The sequence below is a fragment of the Neophocaena asiaeorientalis genome, unplaced genomic scaffold, assembly GCF_003031525.2.
Source record: "Neophocaena asiaeorientalis asiaeorientalis breed wild unplaced genomic scaffold, Neophocaena_asiaeorientalis_V1.1 scaffold85, whole genome shotgun sequence".
Taxonomy (NCBI): domain Eukaryota; kingdom Metazoa; phylum Chordata; class Mammalia; order Artiodactyla; family Phocoenidae; genus Neophocaena; species Neophocaena asiaeorientalis.
In genome coordinates, this window is record NW_020174301.1 from 3,164,010 (window position 1) to 3,186,251 (window position 22,242).

The window sequence follows — 22,242 nt, forward strand, 5'->3', positions numbered from 1 at the left end:
CATCGAACTGTATCTTCTTTAGCCACCTCTTAGAAGCCTTTTCTTTGTGGTCCTACGGTAGGACTAGGGCTCCATGGCAAGAAGTGAGCTTACAGAGTCAATGCGCCTACGACCTGGATAAGAATCTGGCCAAATAAGTCCTCTTTGTCAGTGAGGTGGCCACTCCTCCATACAGAGTCAGCAGGAAGTGGTATTGGTTTCTGATTTCGATATTAGCCGCCCAACCAAATACAGTGAGAAGAAACCTAATGCAGCATTTCCATGAATTTCTGCAGGCCTGATACTCAGAAAACGTTCAAGTATTTGAGGTCTGCTAGCGGTGAAATGAACACTTAGCAACAAAGCAGCACCATATGGGGGCAAAGGCACTGCGGTGGTTGTCTGTGGGCCTGGGTCAGGCCTTACCTTGACTACTAACTGACTGCATGATTCTGAGTGATTTCTTTCACCTGAAAAGGCCTCATCGGCCTCACCTATAAAATAGAGATCACAAATGATCTCCAGAGCCGCTTGCATCTCCATCCAGCGTTTTTGTTTGGTGATGATGCCTTGCAGTCTTAAAGATTTTGGACTCGAGAATGGTGACTAGTGACTTTAAAATGGAAAGACAGAGGAGGATAGGCTGGACCGTGATGCAACAGCAACCCTGCTTCTTCCAGAGCTCGCTGAGCCGTGGGTGGGGTAGGCTGTATCCATGATTCTGCATTCTAAATCCCACCCGGCTATGCCTGTCCTTCTGTCTAGATTCTAGAGTGATTTGCCTTATTTGATTGTCTTGGAGACACTGTGATTCTGTAGGGGTCACTGGCCCCTTCTAGAAGAAGGCTCATCTCTAAAATGCAGGCCTCTGCTTATCTGAATCTTAAAGCTAGAGGCAGTTAGAGTGGTGTCTCATTTTTCTCTCCCCGCTAAACTCAAGGAGCACTTTTTTCCTCTTCCTGTCACAATCTCAAGGATTCTGCCCAAAAAGCAGGTGCAAAGCCCTGTCTAACCCCTCCAGTTTCCCTGAGGTATGGGCTTTATACAATGTTTTGCTTGTTAAACGTTAGCTTTCTGAGCTGACGACTCTCTCTCTTTTTTTTCTTCCTCTAAAGCCCATTGCATAACATTCTCCTGTTTTAAACTTTTGCCAAATCCTACACTTCTCACTGTCGCAGGTTACCACAAGTGTTTGAACAGGTAACTTCTACCTTTGAACTTCTATTGCAACAGGTTCAAAGGTTCCAGGAGAGCTGGTTAGCCAATCTCATTGGCTTCAGGTGTGGTCCTGACCCGGGCGCTGAGGAAAGGCATCATCACTAAAGGAAACGTCCGGACTCAGGAGCTGAATGCGGTGCTGAACGAGTACCGCCAGCTGTGAGGGCCGTGTTTCCTGGACCCCGGAAGCGAGAGTATTCTTACAAGGTAAGCTGCAATAATGCTACCTGCTCCATAGCTTATATGTTTATGGGAGAGCAGAGGTAGGGGTGGTTGGGGAGAAGACAGTGGGCCGTGTGTCTATTCTCAGCCTAAGGCTCTTTCACAACATGAAATAACATTTGGTTGAATAGTAATCTCAGCTGACTTGCGTGGGAGGCAAAGAAAAAATCAATTGAAAAGGGGGTGGAAACATGGAAGGGGCTCTGAATGTTGGCAGGAGATGGACTTGGAAGAGAGAGTTGTTAATTTCACTAACTGCAAATAAAACAGACTTAAAAGCTTTAAAGGTTATAGCCAAAGCCAGGATGTGGGTCTCCTTCTCTTCCATTTAGAAATGTCCGTATCAATATGATTAGAAAGGCCATCCATCAGCTGCTGCTGACAGCCCTTCCCATTTGGAAGGGAGCAGGGAAGGGAATTCTTAACAGACTTACTATCCCATGCTGGTGTCTGTACAAGATATGTGACGTGCATGACCTCATTGGCTCGTTACCTCCTGTAAGGTAGGTGGTGTAGTTCTCATGTAACAGATGAATAATGTGCCTCTGGGCTGTTAAACAGAGCAGCCTGGGCTGCATAGCTAAGAGGAGGAGGGGCAGGAATTTGAGTCCCGGTCAGTATGTCACTACAGCCTGCTGCATGATGCAGAATGCTTGGGGGCTGTGAAAACCTTCCATCATTCCCTCACATCTTGGGGGTGTCCCTCATGCATGTGGGATTGAACAGGAATGCACCTCTAGATGCTAGAGCTTTAGAATGACCCAGACTCTTCTGTACTTGAGCATTTGATCCTGGAGGAAACCATCTTCTCCTGGCCCTAAGCTCTTCGTCGGGTTGGTAAAAGAGGACAGCACCCAGGGAAGAGCCCAGTAGCATTATAATGGCTGAGACTTGACACCCACTCTGCCATCCTCTGCTCGTCGCTGAAGGGAGCTGCCCCTGTGGGAGGTGAGCTTGGAAACTAAGCAAAGCCAAGTGTTCCTCCAGCCATGACATGAACCTGAAGATGGAAAGGCAGAGGGGGCACCCTCATCTTCCCATACTTCATCGTTCTCCCATGTCTAAAGTGGGCTCCCGTGAGGCCAAGGGACCAGCTCTTATGTTCCCTGAGATTGGGGCACAGCTCACTTTGGTTTTTATGGTTGGAGGCTTTTAGGCCCTCCTCTGTGTAGAGAAGGAATCCCAATCTAACTCTAGTAAAGAACTGACCTCGTGCTGGATTTACCTTCATCCTTCTTAAAGGAACCAAGACTGGGGAAAGTGCTGCTTAACTCTGGGGTGTCTGAGAGGTGGTGGGGAGGGGTGGGGGCAGGAAGGGGCAGGAGGACTTGTTCTTTCTGCCTTCAAATCTGAGAATGGAAGCTCCCATGCCCTTCTGTGGCCACAGCCGTAGGTGAATCCAGTGAGACTACTGCAGGTACTGAGGCCCTGTAGACCAATCCCCAAGACTCTTTCAGGGCGTCTGCACATTCAAAGCAATTTTTGTAATAATACCAAGAAGTAATTTGTCTTTGCCACTGTCGACGTCTCACGAGTATATAGTGGAGTTTTACAGAGGCTCCAAGATGCAGGATCAATCTGACAGCTAACGGCGTGTGTGCTCGTGGATTCCTGATTTTAAAATTTCCCAGTTGTAATCTGGGAGGTGAGGGAGGCAGCAAATTTGAGGTACGAAAAGGATGTGTCAGAGGAAAGGAACAGATCTCCGTGGCTGTCCCTGTCGTTCCTGACATGCTCGTTTTCTTGGCTTTATCAGCACTGCTTCGGGGACTGAGGCAGGCTCACTAGGGACTGGAGAATGGGTGACACAGTGCACGGCTGGCCGGCAATGCTGGCCAGGCCAGGCTGGCCTCCAGGTGTCCCCACAGTCTTGGGAAGGCTGCGAGGGCTACGGTGCCCTGTGGCTGGACCTCCCTGTCCTGGGAACCCAGGGAGGGGGTCCCACCTCTCTGACACTGGTGGTCTGCAGGGGGCACCTCAGTCATCTCCGTCTGGTTTTTGGTCTTGGTTTAGCGGTAGTCAGACAAACAGGGAGAGCGTGAGTTGCGTGGATGCAGGCTGGCTTCTGTGTCAGCCCTTAGGGACTGATGGTAAAGGCTTTGAAACCGAGCCAGGAGAGCTTTAGCGGCTTTTCTCCTGGTCAGAACGCTTCCACTTTCAGTTGTGAAAGAAAAACCAGGAAGTGAAGTCCCCGAGCACGTTAGAAGCCGGCCATGGCCTGACTCCTGACACGGGGCAGCTCAGACAGGGGCCTGACAGCTCAGACGGCTCAGAACTGGGGACCTTCAGCCTGCAGAGATGCTCTGAAGCCCCTGTGACCCTGGAGGAACCGGGGGTGAGGGGAGAGGCCAGGGACTCGTGCCACGAGGAACTCAGAGCCAGGAGGCCCCATTCACTGGAAGCACCAAGAGATGCGGCCCCCTTGCAGGGTAAGGGGGCAGCTGGAGGGGGTATTTAGTAAGGGGTCTCGTGGGCATGGGGCAGAAGCCCTGGTGGCATCCTGACCCCCAGCTCTGGCGAATCTGCAGCTTGCTGTGTCACAGGCACGTGTCAGTGCTCACTTTCTCCCTGGTCTCTAAGGGACTTCTTTATACCCTCCTCGGGCTTCCCTGGTCACGCAGTGGTTGAAAGTCCGCCTGCTGATGCAGGGGACGCGGGTTCGTGTCCCGGTCCGGGAAGATCCCACATGCCGCGGCGCGGCTGGGCCCGTGAGCCATGGCCGCTGGGCCTGCGCGTCCGGAGCCTGTGTTCTACAACGGGAAAGGCCACAACGGTGAAAAGCCCGCGTACCACAAAAAAAACCAAAACCCTCCCCATCAGGAGGGTGGAGGAGAAGGCAGATTGTGGAGGAGTCCTTTCTCCTGCCTCTCTTGGGGAAGGGGAACCACAACCCGGACCCCATTCTGTGGGCCTGAGCCTCTGCCTATAGCTCGCCTGTGCTGCACTGGGGGTTGTCCTCAATTTTCCTGATGGATTTTCAGTCCTTCTGAGGGGAAGAGCTGCCCGATGCATGACTGATGGAATGGTTTCTGGATGAAGTTGGATCTGTTTTAAGGAGTAGGGCCACAAGTTGAATCTAAGATGAACTTGACCTTCAAGGAGTGAGTGTTGGAAAGGGACTCCATAGTTGGGGCTTACTACCTTCTGTGGGTATCCATCTTGTTGGTGATTTGAAAAGTAGGATTGGATCTATAGCTCCTGTTTGTAGGTAATTGGTATTCTCTAACAGAGGCAGTCTTAAAAAATAATAGAATTAAATTGAACTAAATTTAATTTAATTTAAAAATAAAAGATTTGTTCAGTTAAAAAAAAAAAAGGAATAATTGGTTTTGGTGATCCCTCCCTCTGTATTCCAGCGTGAGAGTTACTTTATGGTTGTCCCCTCCAACGGACAAGTATTTGAGGTGAACACAGAAGAATCTTGGAAGAGACTTGGTATAAAATCTTGTAGGCATCACTTGTACGCTTGGCACAACAAAAGGGACAAAAACTGAAATAAAACAAGAGTCACAAATACTTATAGAAGAGGCAGGCAATAGAGCTAAGTAAAGTAGGTGATATGTAACAAGATGCAGGTGAGAGGCAAAAGGCAAGGCAGGTGCACCCAGATAAACATACTCCAACTTGACGGGTTTTTTTCAAACATTATCCAGACCAAACAATGCTTCAGCCGAGCATTTGTTGAGGTCCTGACCTGAAATAGTCTTTTCTCCCAACTTTTATTCTAACTCTCTGGGGGCAATGACACCTAAAATAATATCAGTGTATCATTGAGTGCCTAGGCCCTAAACCCACAGATGCTGGAGGGAGGCTGTGGGTCCAGAAAGGAGAAAGGAAGGAAACTATGGGGGAGGGGGAAGAGGAAGCCAGTTACGCACCAGCTCATAGTAGGCACTCTGACATTTCATTAAGACAGTATTAGGAGATGGGTGGTTAAGAGAGGTGAAGCCACCTTCCCAAGATCGCAAAGCAGCCAGCTGTCAACTGGAAGAGAAGCTGCAGTTGGTGTGATGTTAAAAACCGTGTTCCATCCACTCCTGTGTAGAATTAACCTCTCTCTGGATTTCCTAGAAATTTTCATTTTTAAAAAGATTCTTACGTATGGTGTCCCGGGCAGATATTGACTTCACATATTTATTAGAGACTTTTCAGGTTGACATTTTTCTAGAATGTAAATATTACAGCTACCATTCTTCGAATATTTACTGTGGGACAGTGCTGTGCTTACTGTTTGTTTTAATTTATTTATTTTATTTATTTATTTTTGGCTGCATTGGGCCCTCGTTGCGTGTGGGCTTTCTCTAGTTGCAGCGAGCAGGGGCTACTCTTTGTCGTGGTGCGCGGGCTTCTCATTGCAACGGCTTCTCTTATTGCGGAGCGCGAGCTTCAGTAGTTGTGGCTTGCGGGCTCAGTAGTTGTGGCGCACGGGCTTAGTTGCTCCGTGGCATGTGGGACTTTCCCGGGCCAGGGCCCCAACCCATGTCCCCTGCATTGGCAGGTGGATTCTTAACCACTGCACCTCCAGCGAAGCCCCTGTGCTTACTCATTTATGGGGCTTTTATCTTTTGATCTTCAAAGCAGTCCTATGAGGTAAGTATGTTTTTTTGTAGACAGGGGAACCAAGACTTAGAAATAGACTGGACACAATATGAAGAGATTGCAGCTGGCATTTGAACTCTGGCTCATTTAGTTCTGAAGGCAAACTCTGCCTCCATTTCTGATGAGTCTAGTTTAGTGCATGGACCAGAGAATTAGAAACTGGGAGAAACTTTTTTCTTGCAAATCCTCCCACTTTCAAATCCATAGAAATGGAAAGCAGATCCATCCTTGGTTGCCAGGGATTGGGAGGAAAGAGGAATGAGGAGTAGCTGCTTAATGGCTACAGGATTTCCTTTGGGGATGATGAAAGCGTTTTGAAACTAGATGGAGGTGGTGGTTGTACAACATTGTGAATGTACCAAATGCCGCTGAATTGTTCACTTTAAAGTGGTTAATTTTATGTTACGTGAATTGCACCTCAGAGGAAAAAAAAACCCTCCCACCTCTAGGCAGGTGAATTCCTAAACGAGGACTTGGAGATATTTTTAGAAATCAGGAAGGAGGTTTCTGTTTCTGTCTGTCTCATATGCCTGGCCAGCAGATGAACTGACCCTCATTTGGAGTGTGACCTCAGGTGACTCGTGTCCGGAGGCACCCTACGAGGGTGACATGTCCACAGCAGCCCTGAGGTCAGCCGTCGCTGCTCTCGCCGCAGTCTGCTATAAACACATCCCGGTCTCTTTCTCCCCCATGTGACCATGCACCATGAGATCAGAAATGTACTCTCTCGTTCTTCCCCTGGCACAGAGCCTGGTATTTTCCAGGCTCTTAATTCATGTCATTAGAATAAATACGAGTTTTGGAGTTTGGAAGGTCAGGCAGCCCTTGTACTGCTGTGGCGAGGCCATGGTACCAACCCTCTGTGGGGAAGCTTGTTGTAGATCTCTGGGTCTCCATGGGTCACTCTACTCTAAGAGTTGTGAGGTTGTGAGTGGCTTGTGGGAGGATGCAGGGGTGAGGTAGGGCTGAGGGAGATGGCAGGGTCAGAGCTCAGAGGTGGACCATGTGATCCCCAGCTAGAAATCCTCTGTTTACTAAATAGAAATGAGGAGTTGTTAAGACCTTTGTATGTAAGTCGAAGGGCAGTTATACTACAAAGATCATGACCATCTCTTCTCTTTGGGGACATCTCGAAACAGAACATCTGATATTGACAAGGAGCTAGAAACTGACTTAAGTGGAAGAGGGAAAAAGAGCGCTCATCCTCACTGAGGGCTTCCTATGTGCTGGACAGCATAGTGGAAAGTCTACCCATAGTATCCCTTTTAAGTAGAGATGATTACCTACCCCTTGTGGTGTGCAGTGGAGGGAAACTGATGCTCAGTGACATTAAGTAACTGTCCCAGGGCCACATATCTGGTAAGCGGTAGTTCTGTTGCTCTGGTACCTGGAAAGGCAATGGCCTTACACGTTTGCCCCTGGAAATGAGACTATTGGGAATAAAGCTGCTTGTTTACACACTGGATCTGGTGACCCCTGACTTGCCCGACCAGGTAGTGAGTGGGCTGATTCTGCAGAGACCTCTTTCACAGCCTCCTGCATCAGCCTGTCTTTATCCTGGCCTGGCTGATGGGGTCCTCGCACTTTGTCCAGCCTATCTTTATACAGGCTCTTATCAACCCCAGCGGATTGTACTGGTTCTCCTGACCTCAGCACTCTCAGGATTCACTCGGTCAGCAATAGGCTTGGAAGGCCTTTGGGAATGTTTACTGAGACAAGAACTTCCTCAGGGTAGAGCTGCTGGACTCTGACTTGTTGGACGCGCAGTAGTGCATCAAGGTTGACTGAGTCGATCTAAGGTTGACTAAGTCCCCAGCGGGACTTGTCACTGGCTGTCACCAGCCTATGAGTGGCTCAGCAGCTATCCTGTGTGATCTTCATGGACTGAGTTAAGAGGATTTTGGCATTTGACTTCATGAAGCCTTTCCTGATAAATCCCACCCCTCCAAGGCCTGGCACCCCAAGGCTCTCTGGTGTTTGTGAACCAAACGACTCCAGTGGTGTAGTGTCTATACCAGGCCCCAGACACTGTCTTACTCAGCCGTTTGGAAACTTTGTCTTTTTTCCCTTTCAACTAAAATTGGTCCTCTGTCTCCATCAGACATGTGTCTTCACCATTTCCCTTCACGCTTCTCCCACTTTGGTGCCTCTAACCGTGCTGCACCTCTCACCCCACAGCCGGGTATTCCTCTTCCTCTCTTCTACTTAGGTTTATCCAACCTAATATGGTGACTGCTCTCTCCATGGAAAAGTAGATGGAGAGACACAGACAACAATGGAGAAAGGTAGTTTGGTGACAGTGACCCTGGTTGGAATCATAGTTGGGGTCTTACCAGCCATTGGCTTGGTGGGGTGGTCATCCTTGATTGACCCTGGACATAAGACTATTGTCAATACAGCCAGGGGATCGAGGACCACACGTCCTTGAGGGTCTAGTGCTCCTTAGACCACCTCCACCTACTCCAGTCTACACTGGTCTCTCCCTTCTTCATATTCATTAGCTCATCTTGCATGCTGAATCCTTGTATAGGTGATTTTAGTGTTTGATGCACCCATAAGTCCCCAGAGGGCAGGAGCTGTGCCTTCTGAGTGTTTGGCCCTTTGCACACAGCACAGTGCCGGGCATACGCTGAGTCTAAGATCTTGGTTTGCCTTATTCAAAGGAAATTATACGTAAATTTAAAGTGCAGAGGGTAAATGTATCTCTTGCCACATACATACTTTCTCCAGTGTGTATGGAGCAGATGCTCCCAAAGCTGGGGTACATTCCACAGAGCATTTGTTTCCTGCCTGGGGAATTGGCTTTATCCCCTACTGGACTATGGACTCTGAGTGTAGTTTCCCCACGCTGGACACACTGCCCGGCACATAGTAGGTGCTCATATATTCAAATGCTTGTAGGATGAGTGAACCTTGACCTCACTCGGGTCGGGTTGCTTAGTGTTGCCCTTGCTATAGCAGGAAGTCCGGCTGTGGCATTCCTGAGGAGGGCTCAGCGGCTCTCCCCACCCCCCGACCCCCCACTGTGTCTAGGCGCACATCGTGTCATCGTGGGATGGAGTTCTGCAACCTGTTTCCTCAGTAGACTCCCCTCCCTCGGTGCCTTTCTCTGATCTTGTGCTAACGGTGAGCGAAAGGGGAGGGTGACTTGATGGCACTCGGTGGGCTCCCACCGTATCTCGGGCACAGTGCTGCATTAAGATAGCCTCTGCCTGGGAGTGCTCACAACTCAAGTTGTCAGCTGAGCCCCGGGAACCGCCGAGACCCAAACCCAAGGAAAGAGCTGATCCGACTCCTACAGCTTTTCCTGTGCTATTCGGTAGCAAAGATATCACCAGTGGATAAGCATCGAAACCCTGAGGATTTATTTACGGTTATGTTTGCTGGTGGGTCAGGGAACTTTCCCAAGCCTCGCCCTCACCTCCTCTCTGCCAGCCACCTGACAAACTGGAACTGTTGGGTGTGGCCTAGGAATTGGGCTAGGAAAAACAAAATGTGGGAGATTAGTATCTCTTCCCTGTTTTTTTGGCTTTTATTTTTAAAGATTTTTTGATGTGGACCATTTCTAAAGACTTTTTTGAATTTGTTACCATATTGCTTCTGTTTTATGTTTTGTTTTTTTGGCCCTGAGGCCTGTGAGATCTTAGCTCCCTGACCAGGAATTGAACCTGCACCCCCTGCATTGGAAGGTGAAGTCTTAACAACTAGACCGCCAGGGGAGTCCCTCTGTTTCCTGTTTTAGTTATTGAAGCACTCACACAATCTTTCCGGGGTGTGGAAATGACTGCTTCGACACCCTTGGGGTTTTAACAGGGATCCCCTTTGATAATGCTGTCTTCCTGCTTGGCCACACGTGAATGACCCCGTGGAGGTGACAAGGAGGTCCTTTCCCATCTGCCTGGGGACATGCCATGGGGTGTGTGCTTCAGAGCATGCTGGGTGCCAGGCCCCCAGGGGAGGAGAGCCACTCAGGCCTGGGAACCCGGCCCTGCTTGGTGGAGAAGGCTAGTGCCAGACGGTGGCCTGAGCACCCAGGCGCTGGTGGGTGGCTGAGAAGTTATCTGTAGGCTCGTAGGTTGGGTTGTTACACCAACCTCTGTTCTCAGCAACTGCTGAGAATGTTGAAAGATGCACTTTCGGGTCCCCTGTGGCCCCATGACTCAACCTTCACCTTTGGTTTCTTATCTACTAAGGGAATGAATGAAAAACGTTTCCACCCTCAGAGCTGCCATCCAGACTGGCCCGAAACGTGAGTGCAGGAAAAAGGCTACTGATGGAATGTAGCTTTAGTGGTGGGAGAGCTGCACTTCTAGAAATGAGGGTGAGGCTGTATTCTCAGGTGTAGTCACATGAAATGCCACCAACCAAGGTGGTAGAACTTTCTAAGTCAGCTGCCATAGTCAGAAGTGGGATAATTCAGAGTTGTTCATTTTACGTTTTTTTTTTAAAAAAGCATACATATTACAGATTAAATCATATATCCTCTCAAGTGTTACTGTCCCAATGATACCTGCTGTAACCTCCCTAATTAAAATTCACCCCCTGCTGTACACTCAATCCTCTTTCCCTAATATAGTTTTTATTCCACAGTATTCTATAATCTAGTTCTTGTCCAGGCTTGTCGCCAAACTCCCAATAAGCTCCAACCCCACAAGAGCAGGGTTTCACTGCTATATCCCAGCACCTGGAATGATACTGATGGTATACAGTCAAGCCCTTAAATATCTTTGGCTGAATGACTGAATACGCAAAACTTCTGGACAATCCATTCATAATTTCTCCTCTTCAGTCTGTCTTTTCCTATGAGGATTATTCTTTCAGAAACACAAAAGCATACACTACACTGTCCAAGCGGTTTTTTCCTTTTACTTGGTAGTATTTCACATAGTTCTTTCCTTATCAGACCTGCTTAATTCTCCTTACTACCTGCCAAGAATTCCATTGTGTGTAAGTGCTATAATTTGTCTCGTTACTCTCCTATCAAGGAAGGCTTTCCTGGTTTCTGACATTATCAGCAATCCTATAGATTAATGATGATGAACAGAATAGCTCATACCTGAGCCCATGCGTCAGGCATTGTTCTAAGCACCATACAGGTACATGAACTCCTTTAATCACGGTGACAGCCTTATGAGGGAGATACTAGTATTGCCATTTTACAAATGAGAAAACACACAGAAGTTATCTACCCTAGGTCACAAAGCTGACCACAGACAAGGATTGAGCGCGGTGTGACTCAGAGTCCACATTCCTAACGGGTGCCTCAAACAGCCATTGAAAGTGATGCACTTTTTATTGAACTGATGTCTTTCTATGGAGTAAATTACTAGTAGAGTCATTAGGTCAAAGGGAACACACTTTAAATTGTGGTAGCGGGCAATGGGCACATCCCTACGGAGGCTGCCCCAAGTTTACGTCTTCGTGATTGATAGTGCATTTTGTACTGTTTCATCATCGCTAATCTAAATGATGGGGAAAAGGCATTTCATTTAAATTTGCATTTTAAAAAACTATAAGTGAAGTTGAATGCCTCTCCCTAGTTTTAAGTAACCTGTTTGTTTTGCCATGAACTGTCTGGTCATGCCCTCTGCCCTTGGTTTTACTGGATCGTATTTTGTTTTTCATCGACTTCTACTCATTTCTACTGAGGAAATGAGCTCTTTGCCTATCTGGAATATTTGATATTTTTTCCCAGTTTATCTTTGACTTTGTCTCTGGTATCTGTTCTGCAGGGCAAATATAAAGTTTTGTGTAGTCAAAATTGCCAACGTTTTCCTTTTATGGGTTCTAGGTTTTGTGTCTGTCTTGAGTCTTCCTCATGCCAAGATTATAAAAAACAATTCTCTCATACTTTTTATCCTCAAATACTCTCATGGTTTTCAGTGTTTTATGTTTAGTCTTTGATCCATCTCCAATGTATTTTTGTTTCAGGGGTAAGACAGTAATCAGCTTTCGGTGTTCTCCCTGAATGGCTAGTCACTGTCTCAACACGTTGATTTGGACTGCAGTTTAGTGTATGATAATAGCATCCACTGGGAGTATTTCAGGATTATCGCATCACATAGATTTGTCTATTTATGACCAATAGAAAACTTCTATAGCTCCACAGTAAGCAAATTGGGTAATGTTTGGGTAACCTCTCTGCTACCCACCCAATTCCTGTTACTTTTCAAAAACTTTCTGACTATTTTTGTAAGTTTTATTTTTCTGGGTGAACTTTAACTTTTTTTTTTTTTTTTTTTTTTTTTTTTGGGTACGTGGGCCTACCGGGGCACGAACCCGTGTCTCCTCCATTGGCAGGCGGACTCTCAACCACTGCGCCACCAGGGAAGCCCCTGAACTTTAACTTTTTAATTTCCCAAGAAAATCCTGTTGGTCTTTATTAGGGTTGCACTAAATGTATAAATTTATTTAGGGAGATTGGACCCCTTAACTATTTCAAGTATGTCTTTCCATTATTCAAGCCTTTTTATGTCCCTCGGATGTGAACTTTTTAAATGTAGGTTTTACACGTTTATTCTTATACACTATTGGGAATGGCACCTCTTCCATTATTTTCGAATTAGTTCCTTGCACAAAATATAGGAAAGCTATCGACTTTCTGGCTACTGATTTGGTAACTGGCCACCTAACTGAAATATCTCATGGTTTCTAATTGCCTCTTATTTCTTTAGAGAGATTTTAGGATTCCCTCCTCAGCAATTTTTTTTTTAAATTGGGAAATATGACAATAAAATTTATCTTAGATATAACTGAATGTTGGCCCTTTCTGACTCATTTAAGATAACATGGGTAGCTGAGGTTTACCCTCCTTAGGAACCAATGCTTTTCCATTTTTTAAATCTTGTATTGAAATATAGTTGATTTACAATGTTGTGTTAGTTTCAGGTGTACAGCAAAATGATTCAGTTATACAGATATATAAATATATACATTCCTTTTTTACGTTCTCTTCCATTATAGGTTATTACAAGATACCGAGTATAGTTCCTTGTGCTATACAGTAGGTCCTCGTATCAGCCTTTTCTCTGACCATGTTTTGCGAAAGAAGATTGTTGTCTCAAATCATGTTGTGTTTTATTTCTTATTAGAAGAAAACTCCGTGTGCTACAGAAGAGTAAACTGGAGTAAGGAAAGGTGAAAACTCCTTAGCTCCAGAGCTCTGAGAAAGCTGGGTGAAGGATCTTGCAATAGAACTCTTATCTGGTTCACATTCATTGCATATAAAGGAAAAGGTTATCAGATCCTCCCAGGTGTGCTCATGAGGCTATTGGTTTGTAATGTCCTATTGACCTGTTGCCATTACTTTGGGCTTTGCCTATATATATTAACTATTAACTACACAGTTAAGGAATGATATGGAGGGCTCCTAAATTGGGGGTGGCAGAAATTTAGGGAAATAAAAATGGAGGCTGGATTAGAACTTAAAGCCCAACCGGGAAAGCAGAACTTTCATATACAGCCTCCTTAACAACACACAGGCCCCTTTGGAGTCATTATGAGTTGAGAAGATTTGTGACATAGTCTCTAGGAGAGAGTAAGTAATTCAGTATGGAAGAATGTGTTAATTAACTGCGTGTAAGAACTTGGGGACTCTGGTCTCCCTTTTAAATGTGTCTTTTTTTTTTTTTTTTACACGGACCTCTCACTGTTGTGGCCTCTCCCATTGCGGAGCACAGGCTCCAGACGCACAGGCTCCGCGGCCATGGCTCACCGGCCCAGCCGTTCCGTGGCATGTGGAATCTTCCCGGACCAGGGCACGAACCCGTGTCCCCTGCATTGGGACAGGCGGACTCTCAACCACTGCACCACCAGGGAAGCCCTGGTCTCCCTTTTAATGAACTTTCTATCACCACAGAATGAGCCCATACATGCAAGAGAACAGAACACCAATTAAGTCCAAATGAGTGTGTCACTTTCTAGAAGGCAGATTTTTTTAAAGCTTATAATTGTAATCTATATCTCATTATTGAATAGAAAATAATTAGTTCTTCAAGACTGAAAGCAAAGATAATTAGTCTTATTGTCCTTTGAATTCCAAAAACCCAGGGCAACAGAATCATGTGTTTCTAGGCTGGACCATTTACCCACTTAACACTGTAGAAGACTTCATTTGATAAGATCCATCCTGCAGATTCTTCCAAGCCTGGAGGAGTAGACTGATCCTGACTGGTTTTTTATATATGTTAGAAATACATCCTTTCACCATCCATCATCCCGAACCTAATAACCTGCCAAAATATTGATCAGGAGTACCTATCTCAAGATTGTCCAGAGTGACTTTCAATGATTTAAGATTGGAGAGTTTGGGGGTGGGAGAGTTTTATTAAGGGAGAAGTGGGTCAACTGAGAGTATTTAGAACAGATAATTCTGAACTAGAAAACTGGTCATTTATGCAGCAACCACTCATTGAAAGTTTACTCTGTGCCAGGCATGGTGCAGGCATTGGAAGCACAGCAGTGAACATAACAAAAATCCTTGTTCCAATGAAAGCATCAGTTCAGTAGGGACAATGGACCATAAGGGACAAGGACTATTTCAGATAGCAAACAGTGACATGGAGAAGAGAAATCAGGGTCCATGACAGTGACTGAGGTGGAAAGGGCAATATTAAATAGGGTGATCAGAGAGAGCCTCTGAGGAAATGACATTGGAGTTGAGATTTGAGCTACAAGCAATACACAACCATTTCAGATCTGGGGAAGAGTGTTTCAGGCAAAAAGAAGAGCAGATACAGAGACCCTAAGATGGGAGTGGACTTATGCTTGAAGAGCAGAATACGCAGCAGAAAAATAAAATCTTTTAAGTGAAAGGGACTATCAGAAGACAAATTATTTATAGATTATAGGGAGATTCTGAAAGATTCATAGCAATAAACATAGTTGACCAAAAACATGAATATTAGAGTAGAAGGGGGTCATTTAAGGACTTTATCCAAGGAAAATGGGACAATGAAGACATGCTGCCCCAAATCTTCAAAGGAGCGAAACCCAGAGCTGATTATGGGGTGGTCATAACCTAGGTACCAAGGCTGGTCCTGGGAGCTTGCAAGCAGGTATGAAGGCAGGAGGTGTCCTTCAGCAAGCTTGGGAATTCAACACGGCAGGAGTCAGATGAGTAATGTTGGCTGTGGCCATTCAAACCACAGAGGAAGTGAGGGCCCTGGAGCGTGAGTCAAGGGGAAGGGCTGAGGACAGATGGGCATCCTGGGGTATGGGACTAAGGCGTGTCACTATTACCACATCAGAAAGCGGAGGAAGCTTTCCAATTGGGGCAACCCTGTGGCTTGTTCAACCATCTGTAGATAACCTCAAACAAGAACTCCCAGATACAGTGTAACACAGCTCTCCTTCCTCTTTTCTTTACTGCTATCGCACTTGTCCTTACTCCATTCTTTCCCAACTGGGAGTGACGTTAAGGGAAGAGGAAAAGCTTGCAGGAGTTCCGTGGAGTGACCGATCAGAATTGTAATTTGAGTGACACAGGACACATGATGAGAGAGATGGTGGCTTCTCCCCTTGTTTACTTGAACATATCTGGAAGTGTTCATAGTTTCTAAAGTTTAGAGTGGCAACCAGTCCAGTACTGGTGTAACCTGAAGGTCTTGCCTTCTCTCAGACCCTCGGTTTCTCCCATTTAAACAGTGAGAGAGTTATATGATATGGTTGCAAATCCTCTCTAGCGCTAGCATCCTAGGTTCAAAATGTGTGTGTGTGCTGTGCGTTAAAAAGGAGACTATCGGGCTTCCTTAGTGGCGCAGTGGTTGAGAGTCCGACTGCTGATGCAAGGGACACGGGTTCATGCCCGGTCCGGGAAGATCCCACATGCCACAGAGCAGCTGGGCCCGTGAGCCGTGGCCGCTGAGCCTGCGCGTCCGGAGCCTGTGCTCCGCAACGGGAGAGGCCACAATAGTGACAGTCCCGCGTACGGAAAAAAAAAAAAAAAAAAAAAGGAGACTATCAAGATAGAGAAAAGACAACCTACACATTGGCAGAAAATATTTGCAAATCATATATCTGAGAAGGTTCTAGTATCAGAATATATAAAGAAGGCTTACAAGTCAACAACAAAAAGACAAACAGCTCAATTTAAAAATAGACAAAGGACTGCAATAGACATTTCTTCACAGAAGGAATGCAAATGGCCAAAAAGCACATGAAAAGTTGCTAAACATCATTAGTCATTAGGGAAATGCAAATCAAAATCAAAATGAGATGTCATTTCACACCCATTAGAATGGCTATTATTTTTTTTTAAAGAAAAAAACAGCAAATGTTGGTAAGGATGTAAAGAAATTGGAATCCTCTACATTGCTGGTTGGAATGTAAAATGATAGAGCTACTGTGAAAACAGTCTGGTGGTTCTTCAAAAAATTAAATGTAAAATTACCATGTGACCCAGCATTTCCACTACTATTTACCCCAAAGAATTGAAAATAAGTATTCAAACAAAACTTGTGTACAAACGTTCACAGCATTATTCACCACAGCCAAAATGTGGAAATAACCCAAATATCTACCAACTGATGACTAGATCAGCAAAATGTGGTCTCTCCATACAATGGAACATTCTTCAGCCATTAGAAGGAATGAAGTACTGATACATGCTAAACCGTAGACATGGATAAACCTTAAAAATATTATGCCGAGGGCTTCCCTGGTGGCGCAGTGGTTGAGAGTCCGCCTGCCGATGCAGGGGACGCAGGTTCGTGCCCCGGTCCGGGAAGATCCCACATGCCGTGGGGCGGCTGGGCCCATGAGCCATGGCCGCTGAGCCTGCGCGTCCGGAGCCTGTGCTCCGCAACGGGAGAGGCCACAACAGTGAGAGGCCCGCGTACCGCAAAAAAAAAAAAAAAAAAAATTATGCTGAGTGAAAGAAGTTAGACACAAAGGGTCGCATATTACATAATTCCATTTATACGAAATATTCAGAATGGGTAAATACATGGAAACAGAAAGTAAATTAGTGGTTGCCCGGGGTGAGGGGGAGGAGAGAGTGGGAGTTACAGTTTAATGGGTGCGTGGTTTCCGCTTTTGGGGCGCCGAAATGTTTTGGAAATAACTAGAGATGGCGGTTGCACGACACTGTGAATGTAATACTGTGACTGTATTAAATGCTGCTAAATTGTACATTTTAAAACGGGTTTATTCTAGGTTATATGAATTTTACCTCAATTTTTTTAAATGTGGGGAGGCAGGGAGGAAGCATCTGAAATTCTGTGTATATCCTATTTGGATACCTGGTCAGCAATAGCAAACAAAGTGAGTAAGCTATTTCAGTTGACAAATACATCTTTCAGTGTTTTCTGCAAATAAAGTCCCTTGCCAGTGTAGGCAAGGTAGTGAAGCGGCCAGGCTCATCTCATTTGTGGGCAATAGGACAGGAGTTCACCTAAAAGGAGTGCTCAAGAATTGGCAGACCGTGGTCCGGATTACACCAGATGTGTTTTCATTGATCCCATACCAGACCCTTACTAATAGAGCCAGAAGTTAAAATTGAGGTTTCATAAAAATCCAGTGTTCCAGGTTTTCTAGGGAGTAAAGAAGCTGACCATCTGGTGACCCTGGGCTCACATTACTACATGGTAAGAATCAGCCGGGGTGGACAGCAGGTGCCACCTCTAGACTGGTCATGGGTTCTTTCTCTCTCTCCTCCCTTTGTGTTACCTGTCAGGCAATTCACCCTCCCTCTTCCCCCTTCCCACACTGCCAGATTTCACCTTTAGACCCTCTTTTGAAGACGTTGTTTGCAAAGTCTCCCATTATGTCTCCAACTGAAATATAAAGCTGCCATGTGTAAGAAGAGGGCAAAAGTCCTCAGTGCAACAATCTGTTCTTGTATCCAAGCAGGGAGGTGCAGGTAAGAATCTTTCACTTGAGGAGGGATGAAGGCAAAGGGCAGAATCCCAGATTCTAAGGTAGCACCAGACTGGTGGCAGTACCCCAGGCTGAGGACAGGGGTTGGCAGTAGGCAGAGATGGCTGAGCACAAAGCAGGTTCCCTCTCCCTTTGGCATTGCTACCTGTCCTGTGAATTTTGCAGCTTCCCCTGGGGCAGCCGCCCTTCTCAGCCTGGGATGGGTGGCCGGCCTCGGAATGGTGTCCCGCATGGCTGGCTCTCTAATATGCTTTGCCTCCTGGACTGCCTTACCACACAATTTTGGCTAAGGCTGGATTCCAAAAATCCCAGCTCTCAGAATCCTGGCAGGTGGTCATAATAGCACCTGTTGTTAGGTAAACTAGCACCTTTGGGGTCTGGCTTTTTTTTTTTAATCTTCTTTTTCTTTACCTAAACACAATGTGGAAGAAACCAAAGAATTGAGACAGTCATCCCAGTCTCTGGAAGTTCAATTTTGCTCCATAAAATGGAAAGGGACTACTCCAAACTCAGGAATAACCCAATCAAGGGGTAGAAAAATGATGAAAAGTGACTCCGGGTTTCTTGTGACTGTTGCTGTTCCCACACACAATTTCTAGGCTTTACAGCCTTTGTTAAAGTGGAATGAATTGTTTCCCTCAATGGCAAAAGTTCCAGGTGCCAGCTAATGGCAGCTGTCCCAAAGCTCTGAGGGTGGCTATGACTTTTTATTGGACTTGCTTTGCTCTCTTGATTTTGAGTAGGAACGTTTAGTTTCATCTCTGAGATATAGGGTGTTGCAGTAAACTTTAAAGAATACAAAATCTGAAATGCTTTTGCTGTGACCTGTAAGGGGCCAGATGAATCCAGTCTCCTTGAATCTTGTGGCTAGACTCTATAAGGAAAAAATGGGTTGTGATTTTGTAGATTTTAACGGGGAAGCAGCAGTGGCAAATGATGAGTGACCTTGGACAAGTCACTACTTCTGGGAGTTTCTATTTTCTTTGTCTGTAAAGTGCGACTTCAATTAGATAATCCATGCAAACAACCCAGCTCAGTGCCTGACATAGAGTTGGTGCTTATTTGTTTGTTGCTCTTATTGTCCTAGTCAAGTCTGAAAGTTGTGAGGCAAGAGCTGAGAGAGACTGGCTTCAGCGAGAATGAGTTCCTAGGACCCACTCAAATGTTAATGCCTCCTGTCAGTAGTTTGAAGCTGGAAACTACAAGAAAAGCTGAGTTGTGGGGGAAGACTGTTTCTTTTGGTTCGCTGAGATCACTTCCTGGCCTGAATCTTCAATGCTCACCTGCTACCATGTGTCAGGCCCATTCTCCTGCATCCTTCCTGCAGACCTGGCTAAAGTTGCCTCCAATAAAACTGGTTCCTCCACGCTCCCTGGAGGAGAGGACTTTGGACCTGGCAAGTTGTGCTTCTGTTGATTTCTGAGACCCTCCTGATGGCTCAGAAAAGAAAGCAATGAGCAAGGCATATCTGGCCAGCAGGAAATGTCTTTCACAGGAGAATGCTTAATTTCTTTTTTTTTTTTTTGCGGTACGCGGGCCTCTCACTGTTGTGGCCTCTCCTGTTGCAGAGCACAGGCTCCGGACACACAGGCTCAGCGGCCATGGCTCACGGGCCCAGCCGCTCCGTGGCATGTGGGATCTTCCCGGACTGGGGCACGAACCCGTGTCCCCTGCATCGGCAGGTGGACTCTCAACCACTGCGCCACCAGGAAAGCCCGAGAATGCTTAATTTCTAAGATGGATGGTGTCACCTCTCCTGAGGTTCCCTCTTCTGTCTGGTTTATACTAGGGAGAGGCAGTTGCAAGAGTCCTTCGTGACCCTCGTTCTGCTTGGGCAGGGGGAGCTCTCTGGAGCCCCTTCCTCTGACTACCAGCTTATTTTGGGTCCAGAGGGCTTCTTCTAGGCTTTGTCAGTCAAAAAATTAAAGGGTAGTCCTTTCTCAAAATTGTCTGGAAAATGATTAACCTGTTTCCTTTGATCCTTTCTGCCTTGTGGGAGGACAGTCAAGTAGCAAGGGTAGAGAATGCATTCTACTATTCTCGACAATGTTAAGGTAAACAGTGGGAGAAATTCAGCTGCTAAAGTGGTCCAACCCTGGCTATTTGGAGGGCTAGAAGCTGTGTGTGTGTGTTTGTGTGTGTTCTTTCTGTAAACATAGAGCTATTGAGTAAAAATATACGACCATTTCCTCTAACTTTTTCTTTCCTTCTTTTTTATTTTAGGCCTGAATTTCCTGCTGCTATTCACGAAGATGCTTTTTATCTTTAACTTCTTGTTTTCCCCGCTTCCAACTCCGGCACTGATCTGCATCCTGACCTTTGGAGCCGCCATATTCCTGTGGCTGATTAACAGACCTCAGCCCGTGTTGCCTGTTGTTGATCTGAACAAGCAATCGGTGGGACTCGAGGTAACTTACCCAGCACCTTTTCAGTTTGTCAAACTTGATCGAGCACAAACGAATTCAAGACCTGAGGATCACTGGTGAAGGAGACTTGGGTGGGGCGGGGGTTAGTATGGGAAAATAAGCCTTTTTGGTTAGCAAAACAACCCAAAATCTGTAAGTTAAACTTTCTAGTCATGGCATATTTTCCTTTGTAATAAAAATGAAATCACAGCTTTTACTGGTTTTATGATACCAGTAATCTAGATCTGGGGTTGGCAAACTACAGCCTGCAGGCAAAATCCACCCTTTTCTGTGTGAGTAGCAAGCTAAGAATGTTTTTTATATTTTTCAAGGGATATGTAAAAAAAATTAAAAAGAGTGATAGATCATATGTGTTCCACGAAGCCTAACGCATTTACAAAGCCCTTTACAGAACAAGTTTGCTGACCCACGATCTAGATGAGGGAGTCAGTACTTTGGGGACAGGAGAACATTTTCATCAAGACACGCAGTGTCTGAGAATAGTAAAGAAGTTATTGAGTTAAATACCAGCTTTGAGGTAATGTTCCCTCTTAAAACGACAGACATTGAGCTGGGCTTTTCCCCTCAATTCCCTGACTTTTCAGCAAATCACACCGCCTCCTATATCTCTGAGCCAAGGGAAACCTCCAAGAATTTTCTCTCATGATTTTTCATCTTCAACCCTTTTCAGAGAAAAGAAGCATTCCTGTTCCTTTGTAAAGCTAACCCCTTCTGATCTTTTTACAAACTCTGTTCTTCTACTCGGGAATCTTACTCCAAGTTGCCTCCACTCTCCGCCTGCCTCCCTTTTATTTGGAAGATTTTTAGCAGCATCTTCCTGTCCTGCTGGTCCTGCTGCTTCAGGCCACCATCTCTTTTCAATCCTCCCTTTTCCCCAGAGTCTTTAAGAGCAGTCCATTTGTTGATTCCCTCTTCTGAACTTCCACTCACTGAGAGCTGACCTTTATCACTACCATCTCCCCAGACTTCTCTGCATCACTCATAATCTAACTTCTTAATTCAGTGATTCTTCAGCCTCTTCCTTTCAATTGACTTGACACTTCTGCTTTCCTGAAACTTCTACTTTTGCCTTTCATCGTATCCTTCAATGAGATTTCTTCCTAAGAAAGAAAGCTTTCTTTCTTTGTCACTTAAGTTCTTTCCTCTCCTCATCTTACAGTGTCGGTCTCACCATCTCTTGATTCCTCTAAAGCAGGGGTTGGCAAACATGTTCTGTGAAGGCCAGACAGTGAAGAGTTTAGGCTTTGCAGACCACGTGGGTTGTGTTGCAACTACTCCACTCTGCTGTTATAGCGTGAAAGCACAGGAAATATGTAAATGAATGCGCATGACTGCGCTCCAATAAAATTTTAACAGTGACAAGCTATGTTTGGCCCCAGATTATAGTCTGCCAGTCCCTGCTTTCAATCCTCACTTCTTTTGAGAAAACCCCTCCTCTTCTATGACATGAATATGTACCTAAAAGTCTATGATGCCCAAATCTGACTTTCTACTTCTGACCTCGCCTGTGAGTTCCAGTCCATCTCAGTGACACTCAGGTACCTCAGGCTCCACACATCTTTGTACTGCATGTCTTCTCCCTTACACACACACACACACACACACACACACACACACACACACACACACGCATGCACCCATTCCCGCTTCCCTTCCTGCTCTATCTCACTTAAATGCATCTCTTCTTACCCAATTGCCTAAAGTTGAGTTGAATCATCTTTCGTTCTTCCTCAGTCCATCTATGTAAGTAGACAGGAAGACCCCATCTTTCTTTTCTAGAAAAAGAACTTTGTTTCTTTTCTTTTTTAATTTATTTTTTTTAATGGTTTTTTTTGGCTGTGTTGGGTCTTCGTTGGTGTGTGCAGGCTTTCTCTAGTTGCAGCGAGCGGGGGCTACTCTTCGTTGTGGTGTGCGGGCTTCT

General features: G+C 45.7%; 2 protein-coding genes across 3 annotated transcripts in view; one reads left to right on the plus strand and one right to left on the minus strand.

The window, feature by feature from the left end:
- LOC112406903 (guanylate cyclase 2G-like) overlaps nt 1–522 on the minus strand; it is a 50,098-nt gene extending 49,576 nt beyond the window's left edge. The window contains 1 exon segment of the mRNA XM_024755925.1: nt 406–522. Within this exon segment, the coding sequence (XP_024611693.1) occupies nt 406–522 (117 nt within the window).
- The window catches only part of ACSL5 (acyl-CoA synthetase long chain family member 5), a 48,537-nt gene that overhangs the window by 2,452 nt on the left and 23,843 nt on the right, over nt 1–22,242 (plus strand). Inside the window, exons 2-3 of one of the 2 annotated variants that reach the window (XM_024756050.1) lie at nt 1,213–1,404; nt 20,119–20,303. In XM_024756050.1, coding sequence (XP_024611818.1) covers nt 20,148–20,303 — 156 coding nt within the window. In that variant the 5' untranslated portion in view covers nt 1,213–1,404; nt 20,119–20,147. Of the gene's footprint in view, nt 1–1,212; nt 1,405–3,609; nt 3,849–20,118; nt 20,304–22,242 lie in introns of those variants that run through there. The other variant, XM_024756051.1, reaches the window with a different exon arrangement.